The following is a 17,796-nucleotide window of genomic DNA, read 5'->3' as shown; positions in this document are numbered from 1 at the left end:
TCATCTCACACGCTAGTAAAGTCATGCTCAAAATTCTCCAAGCCAGGCTTCAGCAGTATGTAAGCCATGAACTCCCAGATGTTCAAGCAGGTTTTAGTAAAGGCAGAGGCACCAGAGATCAAATTGCCAACATCCGCTGGATCATGGAGAAAGCAAGAGAGTTTCAGAAAAACATCTATTTCTGCTTCATTGACTATGCTAAAGCCTTTGACTGTGTCGATCACAATAAACTGTGGAACATTCTGAAAGAGATGGGAATCCCAGATCATCTGACCTGCCTCTTGAGAAACCTATATGCAGGTCAGGAAGCAACTGTTAGAACTGGACATGGAACAACAGGTTGGTTCCAAATAGGAAAAGGTGTACGTCAAGGTTGTATATTGTCACCTTGCTTATTTAACTTATATGCAGAGTACATCATGAGGAACTCTGGGCTGGAAGAAGCACAAGCTGGAATCAAGATTGCTGGGAGAAATATCAATAACCTCAGATATGCAGATGACACTACCCTTGTGGCAGAAAGTGAAGAGGAACTCAAAAGCCTCTTGATGAAAGTGAAAGAGGAGAGTGAAAAGGTTGGCTTGAAGCTCAACATTCAGAAAACAAAGATCATGGCATCTGGTCCCATCACTTCATGGGAAATAGATGGAAAAACAGTGGAAACAGTGTCAGACTTTGTTTTTTTGGGCTCCAAAATCACTGCAGATGCTGATTGCAGCCATGAAATTAAAAGACGCTTGCTCCTTGGAAGGAAAGTTATGACCAACCTTGATAGTATATTAAAAAGCAGAGACATTACTTTGCCAACCAAGGTCCGTCTAGTCAAGGCAATGGTTTTTCCCGTGGTCATGTATGGATGTGAGAGTTGGACTGTGAAGAAAGCTGATCGCCGAAGAATCGATGCTTTTGAACTGTGGTGTTGGAGAAGACTCTTGAGAGTCCCTTATACTGCAAGGAGATCCAACCAGTCCATTCTAAAGGAGATCAATCCTGGATGTTCATTGGAGGGACTGATGCTGAAGCTGAAACTGCAATACTTTGGCCACCTCATGCAACGAGTTGACTCACTGGAAAAGACTCTAATGCTGGGAAAGGTTGGGGGCGGGAGGAGAAGGGGACGTCGGAGAATGAGATGGCTGGATGGCGTCACCGACTCTGGACATGAGTTTGAGTGTACTCCGGGAGTTGGTGATGAACAGGGAGGCCTGGCGTGCTGTGATTCATGGGGTCGCGGAGAGTCGGACACGACTGAGCGACTGAACTAAACTGAACTGAACTGAATTAATCTTATGCAAAACAGAGTATTTAATCAGCAGAATTTTTATAGCAACAATATATTCTTAAAATCTCCCATGTAATTAATTTTCTGTAGCACAATTTTAATGGCTGCCTAAAATTTCATCTTAGAGATCGAGTATAATTAATCTGAAACTTTGACATAATATGGGCTTCCCTGGTGGTTCAGACTGTTAAGAGTCTGCCTGGAATGCAGGAAACCCAGGTTTGACTCCTGGGTCAGGAAGATCCCTTGCAGAAGGGAAGGGCTACCCAACTCCAGTATTCTTGCCTGGAGAGTTCCATGGACAGAGGAACCTAGCAGGCTACAGTCTATGGGGTCGCAAAGAGTTTGACATGACTGAGCAACTAACACTTTCACTTTAGAGATTATATATTTTTCAAATTGTCACTTTTATTCAAAAATCTTGAAATAATTAGATGGATATGGTTTTGCTTAGTGTAAGTAAACAAGAGAAAAGACTTGTTGGGAAACAACTGTGACCCAGTTAATAGCTTTGTGTATGTGTTGGCTCTCTGAAGGGATTCACCCAGTTTTGGTTTGTTAAACCAAACCACAAACATTTCAGAATTTTATTTTACAAAGAAATTATCTTAATTTTAAGTATCTTAAAGATATCATAACAGCAACTAAGTTATGACTAAGTGTAAAGTCATAATAGCAACTAAGTTAATCTTCTTCATTTGCTCCAAAACAGTGGAGAAAGACAGACAAGTTAGAAACCCTTTTTGTCCTTAGACTCACTACTGTCTCTACATTAGAGGGCTCTTCCTACAGATTTTAGGATTAGCTGGGTGCTTGTGACCTGCTTTCTCTGCAGCCAATAGCACAGCTGTTGCCTCCAAGTCCCGCACACTGCAGTCTTCATGTCACCCGAATTCTCCCTAGAAGCACGAACAAAGAAGCGTCTGACAATCTGTACTTGCATTAACAGTATTGTTGGCTGTGGTCAACACTTTCACTGTCTGCAGTTAGAGAATTCTTTGGAAATGAATGATGAAAAAACAAAACTGGGGACAGGAAACTCAGATTCCACCTCTTTTGTTTATACTCAATCTTATGATTTTGTTTTTTGTTTCTTCCTCAGCATAAACCTCTTCTCAGTAGAATATTCCCCAGAGAAATCAAAACCAGAAACTGTTGTAACATCCCCACCTGGAAAGCACAAAACAGCTCACGCCTAACTAGAGTTTTACTTAAATTCTGTTTTTCACCTTCATGGAACATTTCTTTCAGAAGCCTACATGGCTACAATTAGAACATTTCAGAAGAGAAAACTCCTTCAAAAATTCCAAAAGATTTCACTCAAGTTTTGAAAGGAGAATAACTAATCCTGAGGTAGAAAGCATAGTTGGGGAGAAGAGATCTGCTAAGAGGGGAGAGCTTATGAGCAAAGGCAGCAGATTTGGGAAAGTGACTGTGGAGGTGACCATGAGCCAGCCTTCATCATCCCACTGGTGAGAGACTAATTTATTATTTCAAGACCTAGGAAAGGATTTGGAGATAATACTTGCCACGTTGCCCAGTGAGAAAATCATGGGCACCCATTTTACCAATGAGGGACCCACTATACAAATTTGGACAGCTGTCCCTGTGTCATCCCCTGGCAACCAGAAACAGAGATATGACATATCTTCCCCTTGCAACTCTACTTGTCAATAAGTGGGGCTCTATCTCTATTATTGCCATCATTTCTTATCAGGCTTTATCTCCATCCTCTCCTGCCCCCCGCCTCTCTGTGCACTCACACACCTCCCCTTCATTCCTCTTTTTGACTGATGGCATCTTGCCAATGCATGGATCAAGTTATCTTGCAGTGGGTCCATGTAATTTTTATGTCTAGACAGCTACCAGGAATGTCTGCACATAAACAGGTTTGATAAACACATCTTCATTGAGCTTACGACCGAGAATGAGATGGCTGGATGGCATCACCGACTCTGTGGACATGAGTTTGAGTGAACTCTGGGAGTTGGTGATGGACAGGGAGGCCTGGCGTGCTGTGATTCATGGGGTTGCGGAGAGTCGGACACGACTGAGCGACTGAACTGAACTGAACTGAACTGAACTCACTCACTTGTTCAATATAATCTATTTTTACTTAACCTACTAGAGCTTGATAAGTATTTCAAGGTTGGGGTTCCTGGAGAGATCCTGGGGCTCAAGGATTATTATCACACCAATTTGAATGTGTGATTTAGTTTATAGTTTAACTTGTGTTACAGCAAGGGTGGGGACATAGTGGGAAATTACTCAATGTTATTCTTATAAGGGATGTTAAAAATCTAAAACTATACCTATTTTTCTGGACACAAAGAGAATTTAGATTTGCTTTTGTTAATTTGTTCTGAAATGTCTAGAATCTTTGATGATGACAGTAAATGTAAAAGCTAAGCTGGTAAAATTCTGTCTCCAGCTATTTTTCAGTTTGTGTCCCATCTTAGCTCTTGTAGCCCCTAACGTCTTGCCTTTTAAATTTAATTAGATCCAATTTACTTTTGCTTTTATTTCTTTTGCTTTGGGAGACTGATCAAAGAAAATATTGCTGAGATTTATGTCAAAGTGTTCTCTACCTGTGTTTTCCTTTTGTGTTATAGTACCCAGTCTTATCTTGGGTCTTTAAACTATTTTGAATTTATTTGTATGTGTGGTATGAGGGAGTCTTATAATTTCATTCATTTCCAGGTGTGCAGCTTTCCCAGTACTATCTAGCAAAGAGATTGTCTGTTCTTCAATATATGTTCTTACCTAATCTTTCATAGATTAATTGAACACAGATATTTGGAGACCTGTGCTTTAAAACTGAAGTTTTTCTTCTTCAGTATCAGGAGGAGCAGTTATATTCTATTATGCTATGCTTAAAGTAAAATTGTACATTCAGGGCATCTAAATTGGCATGCCCAATTGACATATAGAAAATTCATTATGTAGATGAGACATTCAATTATTCTTGGACTCTTTTGAGAAAGGTGCTCTTAACAATGATTCACAGTATAAACACAAGATTAATAGGAATATGCCCTTTGTGAGACTTAAAAAATGTTTCCAATTAAATACAAAGGATGGAGTTAACTGCAATACCTATGTGCAGAAAAAATAACTTGTGTCTTGTTTGGAGTTCCAGCATATTCTCTTCTTTTTTAAAAAATAATATTATTAATTTAGTTTTGGCTGTGCTGGGTCTTTGTTGCTGTGTGGGCTTCTCTCTAGTTGCGGCAAACATGCAGACTTCTCCTTGCAGAGGCTTCTGTTGTTGTGGAGCTCAGGCTCTAGGCGCTCAGGCTTCAGTATTTGTGACACGTGGGCTCAGAAGTTGTGGTGCATGAACTTATTTGCTCCACAGCATGTGGGGTATTCCTGGACTAGGGAGCAAGCCTGTGACTCCTGCATTGGCAGGCAGATTCTTTTACCACTGAGCCACCAGGTAAGCCCATACCACATATTCTCTTTAGATATATTTACTCTAAATATGACCTAAATGAAGAATTAAATTCCACTTAACGTCAGAATTATTTTTGTAGTTCTATTGTTTGGGTCAATTGTTTCAGGTACTTTTCTCTTCTCCATAACCATTAACCAAGGTCTCTCATAAGTAGAAAGGCAGAGTTAAGAGCCCCTTTCTCTTCCTTTCAATTTCCAATTAGCAGATTTGTTAATGAGCAGTAAAAGGGGTGAAAGGCAGGCAGCTTAAGAAAGAAAGAGAAAGAAGCAAATAAAGGTAATTTGTGAAAACGGATTCAGATCCTTGGCAGTTCAGGTTGGGCCGCCCCATTTGCTGTGCAGGCTGTGATCACTTCAATTTGGAGCTCAATTTCTTATTTGCTTTTATAGTCTTATTCAAAAAGAAAACTGGATTTCTAGAAATTCCTTCCGTGGAGAGCAGTTCCGCAAAAGCTGCTTATATAGCAGCTCTGTTTGCCAGCCTTCCACTCTCATAACAATAAACTACAGCCACAGCTGGCATCAGGAAGTGTGTTAACATCTTGGACAAGGGATTCAGCCCCTCTTCTTATTGTTCAGTTGCTCAGCCTCTCAGTTTCCTGTTCTTTGCAACCCCGCGGACTGCAGCACCCCAGACTTCCCTGTCCTTCACTACTTACCGGAGTTTGCTCAAACCCATGTCCACTGAGTCGGTGATGCCATCCAGCCATCTCCTCCTCCGTCGTCCCCTTCTCCTCCAGCCTTCAATCTTTCCCAGCATCAGGGTCTTTTGCACTGAATCAGCTCTTCCCATCAGGTGGCCAGAGTAATGGAGCTTCAGCTTCATTAGTCCTTCCAGTAGGGGCTGACATAATCCAGGACCCTAAAGAAATTCCAGAAGCGTTTACTTTCCCCCCCACAAGTATTGCTCAGATTGTCAAATCAACTTGACAGTTTGTTTTCAGGACACTGCCATGTGGTTTGTATGATGTCAACCTACTTTTTAGATAAATGCAGTCTGATTTTCTTGAATCAAGACATTTCCCAATTTTGTGTATCTTTATAAATAGCCCTCAGAGCTCAGAGTCTGAGTGCTAAAAGTGCTAATTAATGATAACAACCCCAAATGCCCTGGGAAAATATAAAATGCTACAGACTGTTCAGTTCCAGTAATCATATTCTAAAATTTTCGTTTTCTTCCTTTCCTATAACCAAATAATAAAGAAAGGTCGGGCTAGGCCTTTGTCTCCCTAGTAAAACAGGGTAATCAAACCATTTAAATACCACCAGTCCTATTACCCAAATTCTCCCTGACTTGCCTCTTTTTGAAATATTGTCTGAGTTATGTTACTGGGAGATATTGTGTGCTAATGGGTTTCTTTCTACTGTTAACAGGTTTTGGATTCAGGGACACGGAAAGAATATAGTTGGCCACAAATTTTGCTGCAAGATAGAAACAGCCTATTTTACAAGATGGTGGAACAACTGGGCGAGGCAGAGGCTGCTGCCCTCGCCAAAAGGGCAAAACAGGTGAGCCTGCTGCGGGAAGCTGTAATTAAAATTCGCCTCCAGGGTGCACTCTTCACAGGATCTCCCCCAGGGGTCTGGGAACAAGCACTCTGTGCTCTTTTCAGTTAGAAGCCTCCAGGGAGAAAGCTTCATGACTGGATCTTAACAACACGCGGCAGGTGGAAGGCAGGTCTGCTGAGAATCTGCGGCAGTGCTGGGGGTGGGGGTGGATGTGCGCCCTTCTGTGTGCACACACCTGTGCCTGAGACAGATTTTGGATTTGACTTTCCACATGTTCGGACTCTGGGTTCAGATTCTCATGGAGCACTGAACACTCTCATTTGCAGACCCTTTCCATTCATTCTGATTGGTGCTCAGCACGTTTGTGATACAGGTTCTGTTGAGGAATATCCAGGAAACCTGAGAGTTTAAGGGGAAGAATCTTGGAATATTTTGATTCTAGGAAGATCTTCCAGAGAAAGGTGTAATCTATATAGAAAACTCTTACCTGAAGTGATCACTTTCTCCCTAATTCCTTGTTGTTTAGAGTTAGGTCCGTTTGCCCCCCATTCTTCCTCTACCTTCTAGAAGATGAAATTGTTGTCAGGACAAATGAAGAACTCACGATACCGTCGCACCGTAGCCTGAAAGGTGCCTGAAGGTTTACAGAGCACTTTCTCGAGATGAGATGTGCGAGGCTCTAAGCATTGTACATGGTGTGAGGAAGGGGCTCAGTGAGTAACGCTCAGGTCACGTGGTGTCTTCCTAACAGAGGCGCAGTGGTAACCAAGGTCTGCTTTCAGAGGCTTAGCCGTTGTCATTCAGCCATCTCTAAGTCCTTCTGGAGCCAGGTGGGAGTGGGATTGGGGTTGATGGAAAGATAGATGGAGGGAAGGAAGGTCTGGTGTTCTTGCCCCTTAACATGCACGGCTCAGGGTGTGATGTGGCTTCCCCATCGAAAATTTATCTCTGGATGTTAAATTATGGGTGTATTTTCCATTCTTCATTCTTTTCTGTCTCTCCCAGATTTTCACTTGTAAATAGAATAAGATGTTTGTGTAATATTTAAAATGTCTTAAAGAAACTATGTCCCAGTGTCTTCAGTTCAGTTCAGTTCAGTCGGTCAGTCGTGTCCGACTCTTTGCGACCCCATGAATCACAGCACGCCATACTTCTATATGAAAGCTTTATCTAAAATGTGGCCAAGTTCATCACTGTCTCCTCTCAGTCCTCTCTGGAAATGAGGAAATACAGAGCAGGACCTTCCACTGCTCATCAGGTAGGGGACTTCCTGGGTCCCAGAGCTGGCTGAAGAGTTGGCAGAGTTAGGCTTTGTGCTTAGGTTTGAGGAAAAGAAAGTCTGTGTTCTGAACTTTTCATAAATACTTATATTGTGTGCAAATGTTGAGAAGCTGAACAAGGAACTCTGTGTTTTATTCTGCCTGAAATTCACAGAGTACTTTTATCCACTAGAGTGTCTCCCAGTCAGACCATCCATCCTGAGACCTAGAAAGCCAGGAATCTCCCAAACCCTTTTGCTCTTTTGATCTTAGTCATTTCACATCAAAAAGAGGTGTTCCCACCTGTAGGTCAAAGTCTTCATTTTAAAACTATATTATCATGACATTGAGTAATGAGAAATAGAACACAGAATTTTAGATTGGTCCAGATAATAAGATAATAGGATTCAACCCTCTCTTTGTACAGGTGAGGAAACTAAGGTGCTTTATCAGGAAGGTGGCCCTATGTATATAACTGGTGTTAAGCTAGTCTGCAGCAGACACAGAATTATAAATTTGTTCTTTCAGTAAACATTTTAAATCAAGTGTAACATACATACTGAAGCAGACATAGGTCATAGAATTAGAAATCTTGTGATTCCTGGCCCAGTAATCCTGCACCTAGTCTAACAGTATTAATGGTAAGTTACATTTGTGTAGTCCTTTATTATTTATTTTATACAGTTCTCACATGTATGATTTCACTGACCCTCCTGATGGTCCATTTTTATCCCATGTCATGGATAAGGAGAGTGTGTCCAGAGTTCACTCAAGGTCACAGAGCTGGTCCAGGAAGCACTGAGGGGGAGTTGCTGAGGGAGGCTGTGTGCTGTCCTAGGTACTGTGTTCTGCATCGAATCTGAGAACACTGCTCCTGTCACGTGGTAGCCAAGGTAGGGCCAGTCACTGAAATTCACAGGGTGACAGAACCTCACTCTTGGATTTCAGTCCTGCCACTGGCTCAGGTCACCTCTACAGAGAGAAATACATTTCTTAATTCTTATCCCATCTTGACGTTACTTCTGCATACTCTGCATCCTCTTAGGAGGATAAACTGTCAGATTATCAGTTTTTTGAATGTGTAAGTATCAGATATCAATGCATTGTTCAGCGCTATAACACGGGGAGTGTTGGCCTAAGTCACAAGGTTTTCACTGATAGAACAGAATTCATTCATCTGAAAAGAAAACCCAACATCTGGGAGAAGGTGCTTCCACATCACATTTTCTTGAACTCGTAGCTCAGGTGAGCTGATCACTCTGATTGACCCTTCTGGATGATCCTTGAAATAGTAGAGAAAGTCCCTTTTAGATACATTAAGCTACAGGGGGCAGTAGTTTGCTAGGGCTGCCATACAAAGACCAAAGAGTAGGCGACTTAAACAGCAGGGACTTATATCCTCACAGCCCTGGAGGCTGGAAGTCTGAGGTCACAGTGTCACAGCGTTGGTTTCCTCTGAGGCCTCGCTCTTGGCTTGTAGACACTGTCTTCCCTCTGTGTCCCACATGCTCCTCCCTCTGTGTGAGCCTGTGTCCTGGTCTCTTCTTATGAGAACTCCAGTCTGTTAGATTAGGGCCCACTTGTATGATTTCATTTTAACTTTATTGCCTCTTTAAAGATGCTGTCTCCAATACAGTCACATTCTGTGGTGCTGGGGGGTTGAGGACTTCAACATGTAAAATTGGAGGTGAGAGGGTAACAGTTAGGAAGACCAGGGGTCTCCAAACGGAGGGAGTAGGCTGCAAGTGTCAGACAATTTTTATCTCTCTCTTAAGCTGCAGGAGGAAACACACTACTAGTGATATATTTTTTTCCCCTTCTCTATGCAAATTTATATCCCTCGAAAAAAAGAAATGCAAAAAGGTAAAATGGTTGTCTGAGGAGGCCTTACAAATAGCTGAGAAAGAAGAGAAGCTGAAGGCAAAGGAGAAAAGGAAGGATATACCCATCTGAATGCAGAGTTCCAAAAAATAGCAAGGAGAGATATGAAAGCCTTCTTCAGTGATAAATGCAAAGAAATAGAGGGAAAAAAATAGAACGGGAAAGACTAGAGATCTCTTCAAGAAAATTAGAAATACCAAGGGAACATTTCAAGCAAACATGGGTACAATAAAGGACAGAAGTGGTATGGACCTAACAGAAGCAGAAGATATTAAGAAGAGGTGGCAAGAATACACAGAAAAACTGTGTAAAAAAGATATTCATGACCTAGATAATCATGATGGTGTGGTCACTCACGTAGAGCCAGATATCCTGGAATTCAAAGTCAAGTGGGCCTTAGGAAGCATCACTACGAACAAAGCTAATGGAGGTGATGGAATTACAGTTGAATAATTCAAATCCTAAAAGATGATGCTGTGAAAGTGCTGCACTCAATATGCCAGCAAATTTGGAAAACTCAACAGTGGCCACAGGACTGGTAAAGGTCAGTTTTCATTCCAATCCCAAAGAAAGGCAATGGCAAAGAATGCTCAAACTACCGCACAATTGCACTCATCTCACAGGCTAGCAAAGTAATGCTCAAAATTCTCCAAGCCAGGCTTCGACAGTATGTGAACCATGAACTCCCAGATGTTTAAGCAGTTGGATTTAGAAAAGGCAGAGGAAGCAGAGATCAAATTGCCAACATCCGCTGGATCCTCGAAAAAGCAAGAGAGTTCCAGGAAAGCATCTAATTCTGCTTTATTGACTATGCCAAAGCCTTTGACTCTGTGGATCACAACAAACTGTGGAAAATCCTTCAGGTGAGAAATCTATAGGCAGGTCAGAAAGCAATAGTAAAAACTGGACATGGAACAACAGGCTGGTTCCAAATCAGGAAAGGAGTACATCAAGGCTGTATATTGTCACCCTGCTTATTTAACTTATATGCAGAGTACATCATGAGAAATGCTGGGCTGGATGAAGCACAAGCTGGAATCTAGATTGCTCAGAGAAATATCAATACCCTCAGATATGCAGATGACACCACCCTTATGGCAGAAAGTGAAGAAGAACTAAAGAGCCTCTTGATGAAAGTGAAAGAGGAGAGTGAAAAAGTTGGCTTAAAGCTCAACATTCAGAAAACTAAGATCATGGCATCTGGTCCCATCACTTCAGGGCAAATAGATGGGGAAACAATGACAGGCTTTATATTTGGGGGCTCCAAAATCACTGCAGATGGTGACTGCAGCCATGAAATTAAAAGACGCTTGCTCCTTGGAAGGAAAGTTATGACCAACTTGACAGCATATTAAAAAGCAGAGACATTGCTTTGACAACAAAGGTCCATCTAGTAAAAGCTATGGTTTTTCCAGTAGTCATGTATGGATGTGAGAGTTGGACTGTAAAGAAAGCTGAGCGCCGAAGAATTGATGCTTTTGAACTGTGGTGTTAGAGAAGATTCTTGAGAGTCCCTTTGACAGCAAGGTGATCCAACCAGTCAATCCTAAAGGAAGTCAGTCCTGAATAATCATTGGAAGGACTGATGCTGAAGGTGAAACTCCAATATTTTGGCCTCCTGATGCGAAGAACTGACCCATTTGAAAAGGCCCTGATGCTGGGAATTATTGAAGCCAGGATGAGAAGGGGATGGCAGAGGATGAGGTGGTCGGATGGCATCACCGACTCAATGGGCCTGAGTTTGAGTAAGCTCTGAGAGTTGGTGACAGGGAAGCCTGGCGTACTGCAGTCCATGGGGACGCAAAGAGTAGGACAGGACTGAGGGACTGAACAGAACTGATACAAATTTAAAAAAAGTTTTCTTTTAAAATTCTGTGTTGCCATAAGGATACCTGGTTCCACCTGAACTTTAACTTTTCTCAAACCTTGAGCTAACCAAAGCATTTTTCTCATGGAAGTGTTTGTCTTAAACTATGTAAATGAACTATGTTTTTACCCTAGACTCTGTCTTCAAGTGGGTTCCCCCTAAGACTAAGAACTGACTTGATAAACCAGTATGTTTTACTCATGCAAATATTCTCTTAAGCTATGTCAATGAGACTATATTTGCTTCAAAAGCTGCCTTTCTTCAAGATTCATGTCAATTATTTTATGGCCAGGGACAAGTCACCTTGTGCCAATGTTATCTCAGAATGCATGTTGTGTGTGAGGGGTCTGGTGCAAGTCTCTGACTTCTGAGACATTTCCTTTCTCTGATTAGCATGCTGCTAGAAGCCATATGGATCTTCCCTGTAGCTCAGAGGGTAAAGAATCTGCCTGCAATGAAGGAGACCTGGCTTAGATCCCTGGGTAGGAAAGATCCTCTGGAGAAGGGAATGACAATCCACTGCCGTATTCTTGTCTGGAGAATCCCATGGACAGAGAAGCCTGGCGGGCCACAGTCCATGTGGTCGCAATGAGTCAGACATGACTGAGCGACTATTACTACTAGTAGCTATATAACATCCATCTAAAGACTAGCAGGGGGCACTCTTTCTGTCTCCTGATGTCTATGTCAGAAGCTTTCTCTATCTCTTTTATACTTTAATAAAACTTTATTACACAAAAGCTCTGAGTGATCAAGCCTCATCACTGGCCCCAAATTTTATTCTTCTCCTCTGGAGGCCAAGAATCGTAGGGTCTTTTGTGGTTTAGCAACAGCCTTTCAGATGGCACATGGTTCAGCTCCAAGAATAAATGCCTGTCATCCATTCTGTTCTGTGATGAAGCAGATCAGGTTGAGATTTTTTGAAGTTTCTTTGTTCCCAGTGTGTAACATAGGTGTCATTTTGTCTATTCGTGAAATCACCTAATACAGCCCAGAAGTTATAAAATCCTCATATCCTAGCTCTAGGAGCCTGGTCCAGTTGGATAGATGGAGGAGGCACTTAGCATCCACGTGGCCTTGTGTCCCCCAGGGCCTCTGAGCCTTAGGTCCTCACCTGAGTGTAGAACAGGATTACAGCCCTGCCAGCTTCTTCACACTTATCACAGGGATCAGATGAGAGAGCAGATGCTTAAGTGCTTTGAGAATATAGAGCATTTATTGGTATAAAAGTGGGATCATTTTGTAAAAGGCTGTAGGTAGAAACCTTTCCTCCCAATAATAAAACAAATATACCCATAGTTCTTCTAGGTTACTTTAGAGACTCTAAATCAGGGCTCCCCAACTGTTGAAGATCCTTTTCAGTATTCAGTTCAGGTATTTCAGACCATGAAACAAAGTCCTTTTCAGTTGAAAGTTGCTAGAAATAATATTTTCTTTATAAAAAATTGTATTGATAAGGGTTATGGAGAAAAGAGCCAGATGATTTTGGAAAGAATATTAAGCAGTAGAAAATGAAATGAATTTTCTTTTGTTCCTTTAACCGTTTTTAGTTTCACCAAAAGAGTACTTAATATATAATCACAAAATATGTCTAGCTTAATAAAATGGAGGAGGGTGATTATATGCAATTAAATTCCCCTTTACTCCCACCAAAGGCTCTTTTTTAAGTGCTTCCATTACAATGGAAATAGCCTCAGATTTCAGCCAGTGGGCCCACGCATTCTTGGAGGGTTTATTTTTCTCCTTAAGTGACATTTAAATATATAACATTTCATGTGCAGAGCAGGTTATGTTAGCAACAAGAGAATAAGAAAGTGCATTTACTATGAAGGTCAGTGTCCTAGTGCTTTTCTGTTGCGTGTGTGAAGTTCCTTCTCTCTCGTGATAACTTTGCTTACAGCACCCACAAATGCACTTGTAGGCAGATTTTATAAAAGAGATCTGGAATCATATGTCTAAGCAACCCAGGTTGACATAAGTCAGCCTCTGATAGATGATACATTTTCTGTTTTAAAGACTCAAAGGAAACTTTTCACATTCTTCTTTGAGGAAAAGAGTTACACTTGAAGTCGTTTTTTTGCCCAAACATGTTCAGAGATAAAATAACGTCAGGGCTTGTAAAACCTTATTTTGTTATGTGCATCTGTAAGGAACCGAGATACAATACAGCTATTAAAAAGTGATGATTGTGGAACTTGACAGCACTTCATTTCCTTTCTGTTCTGATTATACACTGAAAAAATACTGATATACCTGATATACTGAAAAATACTGATATAGCTGTATCTCTTCCAGTTCAGTTAGAATTTGGTAGAATTCAAGAGCTCAAAGGTCTGGAAGAGATCTGTCCTATTATTGGGGATCATCTTATATTTTAGAGAAGTCTCTTGGTTGAGTCATTGTTAAAGTGTTTGATTCTCTTTTCATTCTTGGGACGAACTATATACAGGTCACATGTCTATAGGCCCTATAACTGTTTTGCCACACAAATTAAACACCAGGATATTTCATACGTATATGCCAGTGTTTCAGTGCCTGTCAATCAGAGTTTATAAAATATAAACATAACCACCTGATATTAACATCCAAATCTACTGTGCTCCTTTTATGTGTGAAAATGACAAACCCTGTTCAGATGCTAGTTTTCCTATCCACTTTGTTACCCTCTTTTTAATGTATTTCAGGGAATAAAATGATTTTGCTTAACAATTTACTGTAGTGATAAAGCATATCTGTGAGTCAGAATGACCAGAAATCTAGTAGATCTACAGGTTATTTGGCATTACGCCCAACCCCACTGAGGGTTTTAATGGGGCTGCTTCCTCCGTAGAATAAATACAGCCCTGGTTTTCTAAAACTGTGCCTCCAATAGCGATATGATTGCTTCACTTGGAGAAGGAAACCTAGAAATGTGTTGTCTGAGGAGAACGACTTTAAAACTTTTCTTTTTTTTTTTCCATTGGAGACTAATTACTTTACAATAATATATTGGTTGGTTTTGCCATACGTTGACATGAATCTGCCCCGGGTGTACATGTGTTCCCTTTCTTAAACCCCCCTCCCACCTCCCTCCTCCTCATATCCTCCCTCCGGGTCATCCCCGTGCACCAGCCCCGAGCATCCTGTATCATGCGTCAAACCTGGACTGGTGATTCGTTTCTCATATGATAATATACATGCTTCAATGCCACTCTCCCAAATCATCCCACCTTCACACTCTCCCACAGAGTCCCAAAGACTGTTCTATACATCTGTGTCTCTTTTGCTGTCTCGTATACAGGGTTAAGGGCTTCCCTGGTGGCTCAGAGGTTAAAGCGTCTGCCTCCAAAGCGGGAGACCCGGGTTCGATCCCTGGGTCGGGAAGATCCCCTGGAGAAGGAAATGGTAACCCACTCCAGTATTCTTGCCTGGAGAATCCCATGGACGGAGAAGCCTGGTAGGCTACAGTCCACGGGGTCGCAAAGAGTCGGACACGACTGAGCGACAGAACGGAACGGAACGGATACAGGGTTAAGGTTACCATCTTTCTAAATTCCATATATATGCGTTCGTATACACTATTGATGTTTTTCTTTCTGGCTTACTTCACTCTGTATCATAGGCTCCAATTTCATCCACCTCATTAGAACTGATTCAAATGCATTCTTTTTGATGGCTGAAAAATACTCCATCGTGTATATGTACCAAAGCTTTCTTATCCATTCGTCTGCAGATGGACATCTAGGTTGCTTCCATGTCCTGGCTGTTATAAACAGTGCTGCAATGAACATTGGAGTACATGTGTCTCTTTCAATTCTGGTTTCCTCTGTGTGTATGCCCAGCAGTGCGATTGCTGGATCATATGGCAGTTCTGTTTCCAGTTTTTTGAGGAATCTCCACACTGTTCTCCATAGTGGCTGTACTCGTTTGCATTCCCACCAACAGTGTAAGAGGGTTCCCTTCTCTCCACACCCTCTCCAGCATTTATTGCATGTGGACTTTTGGATAGCAGCCATTCTGACTAGTGTGAAATGGTATCTCATTGTGGTATTGATTTGCATTTCTCTGATTATGAGGGATGTTGAGCATTTTTTCATGTGTTTGTTAGCCATCTTTATGTCTTCTTTGGAGAAATGTCTGTTTAGTTCTCTGGCCCATTTTTTGATTGGGTCGTTTATTTTTCTGGAATTGAGCTGAAGGAGCTGCTTGTATATTTTGGAGATTAATTCTTTGTCAGTTGTTTCATTTGCTATTTTCTCCCATTCTGAAGGCTGTCTTTTCACCTTGCTTATAGTTTCCTTTGCTGTGTAAAACTTTTAAACATGTTGTTTTTGTCTTTTTCTCCCTCAGGTGTACTTCAAAAGGAGATAACCACATATTACTCACAGTGACCTTGTGGTTATGAATGTTTCCAGTGGACAGCCCTCAGCCTTAACATTTTTTGAGTCAACACTGTGATTCTACCATGAGTTTGTGTCTATTCCAAAGGTTTTTTTCCAATAGGTTTTGCACTGCATAAACTATATTCTACTTTTTTTACACCAGCAACAAATATTTACAAATTATAAGATACTAGCTCTCCAGCTTCACTCAGTTGATTTCAAGCTCTTGAAAAGGGATTTATTAAGTTTATTTAAATGTTATATTACTTGCTTTCTTATCCAAATCAGAGGTACAGACCACCAATGAAAGCTGACTCCCAGGTTTTGTGTCTTGAAAGACTCCAGAGCTAAACTCATTTTCTAAGATTTGAGACAAAGTTGTCACAAATGCTTTTTTACTGTTCCCAGAATTACATATTACTTTCCAATTATATCAGGGATTCTCTTTACTTGAAGACTGTGTGAAGTTGCTGTTTTGTGACCACTTCCTTTAACATGACTAGGATCCATTTTTCCACCAAAAGACCTCTGGTTAAAATACTACAGAGAAAACTATAGGAAAAATATATAACATACTACAGTTTAAATAAAAAAAAAAATAGATATATGGTTAAATAAAGGACAATACTATATGTTCTAAAAGAGAAGGAAGAGAAAATATGCTTTCTCAAAATAGGAGCCCTTCTAGGGGATTTGCTAATGAAGGACAGATGTGTGCTAGACTGTCTTTTAGATAGAGGATTTATTTTATATTTTACATTACAATTTGTGGTAAAGTATATATAACATAAACTTTATCATATAACTGTTTTTAGTCACATAATCCAGTGGCATTAATCACATTCACAGTGTTGTGCAGCCACGTTGTCTGGGTAACTTTTGGTAATTATGTTTTTCCTATTCAGTGTGTTATTTCTGCAGAGTCATTTTGATAAGTTTCATTTGTCTAGGAGGAACCTGTTTCCTGTGAGTTTTGAGCTTGATTGACATAAATTTATTCACAATATCTTATATGTTTAATCTCTACAGCAGCTCTGACTGTGTTCTTTTGGCTTTTTAATGGCTTTTTTTAGCCTTTTTTTTTTTAATATACTTGCAAACTTTTTCCTGTTTTCAAAGAATCAACTTTTTTGCTTGATTGATGTTCTCTTTTTTTCCCTAGTTCATCATATCATTCTTTCTTTCCTTCAACTTTTCCTTAACTTCCAGGTTTTTCCTCTAAATTCTTAAATTAAAAAGAGATTAGTATTGTCATCATTTTTCTAACATAGATATATAAAGCTGACTTATTTCCTAAGATCCACTTCAGGTGCAATCTTCAGGTTTTGGTACTCACCACCATCAATAACCATAGTAGTATGTATTTTCTAATTCCTAATTTAATTCATTAACTATATCTTTTACCCGTGGGTTATTAATAAGTATAATGTTCTCTAAATTTCAAATGCTAATGGATTTTTTCTTTTAGATTGAACCATGTGTAATTGCTAACATTCAGCCTTTTTATAAGCTATAAAATGGCACTTTCATATGGTTCAACATATAGTTGTCTTTTGTTTTTAATATATAACAATTTCATTTGGTCAGACAACATTAGACTGTGAATTTTAAACCAAAGGTAACCACATTCACACAAAAGGTCCTTGTTTCTACCATTTTGTATTTTATTGGGAGTTTTTAAAATGCTAACATTTAATGTTAAAATGTTAACTGGTATGTGTGTAACCAGTAATTTTCAATAAAAATCCTCCCCAAATACTGGAATGATTTCTGATACGTGTTGCTGGCTGGTTCTCTTGGATGCAGACTCAGATGGGGTTTAGTACTGGGATGTGTATCAGGGTTGCCCTTGGGGTCAACACTGTGGAATCAGGAGGGAATAAACAGGGTAAAGCAGAAGGAAAGATCAAGCTGGATCACTGGCCAGACGACCTTAGAGTTTGGAGTGACGATGGCCCTTCAGGGTTGTCCTGACACATCCAATGACCAGGCCTTTAAACCTCCACCCGGATGGGTCATTGCATGTAGGCTGCCCCCAAAAGGGCTGGTGGTTTAAGGTTGCCCACTGGCAGCACTTACAGCTGCTGCACAATGAGTCTTTGATGGGAGGTCAGGACAGCATGTCTCCATGTCCCCCCTGGGCATGTATCACAGCTCCAGAGGTAGGTGATGAGGGTGTAC

General features: G+C 40.7%; 1 protein-coding gene across 1 annotated transcript in view; it reads left to right on the top strand.

Moving 5' to 3' along the window:
* Positions 1-17,258, top strand: part of LOC129544166 (ATP-binding cassette sub-family C member 4-like) — a 153,864-nt gene extending 136,606 nt beyond the window's left edge. The window contains 2 exon segments of the mRNA XM_088842846.1: positions 6,113-6,247; positions 15,584-17,258. Coding sequence (XP_088698972.1) covers positions 6,113-6,247; positions 15,584-15,691 — 243 coding nt within the window. The 3' untranslated portion in view covers positions 15,692-17,258.
* The last annotated feature ends 538 nt before the right edge of the window (positions 17,259-17,796 follow it).

Source organism: Moschus berezovskii, chromosome 13 (assembly GCF_049115385.1).
Source record: "Moschus berezovskii isolate FMDL1 chromosome 13, NW_MosBer_1.0, whole genome shotgun sequence".
In the NCBI taxonomy this organism is placed as follows: domain Eukaryota; kingdom Metazoa; phylum Chordata; class Mammalia; order Artiodactyla; family Moschidae; genus Moschus; species Moschus berezovskii.
The sequence above is the reverse complement of the archived record's forward strand: the minus strand, read 5'-3'. Positions and strand labels throughout refer to the sequence as shown.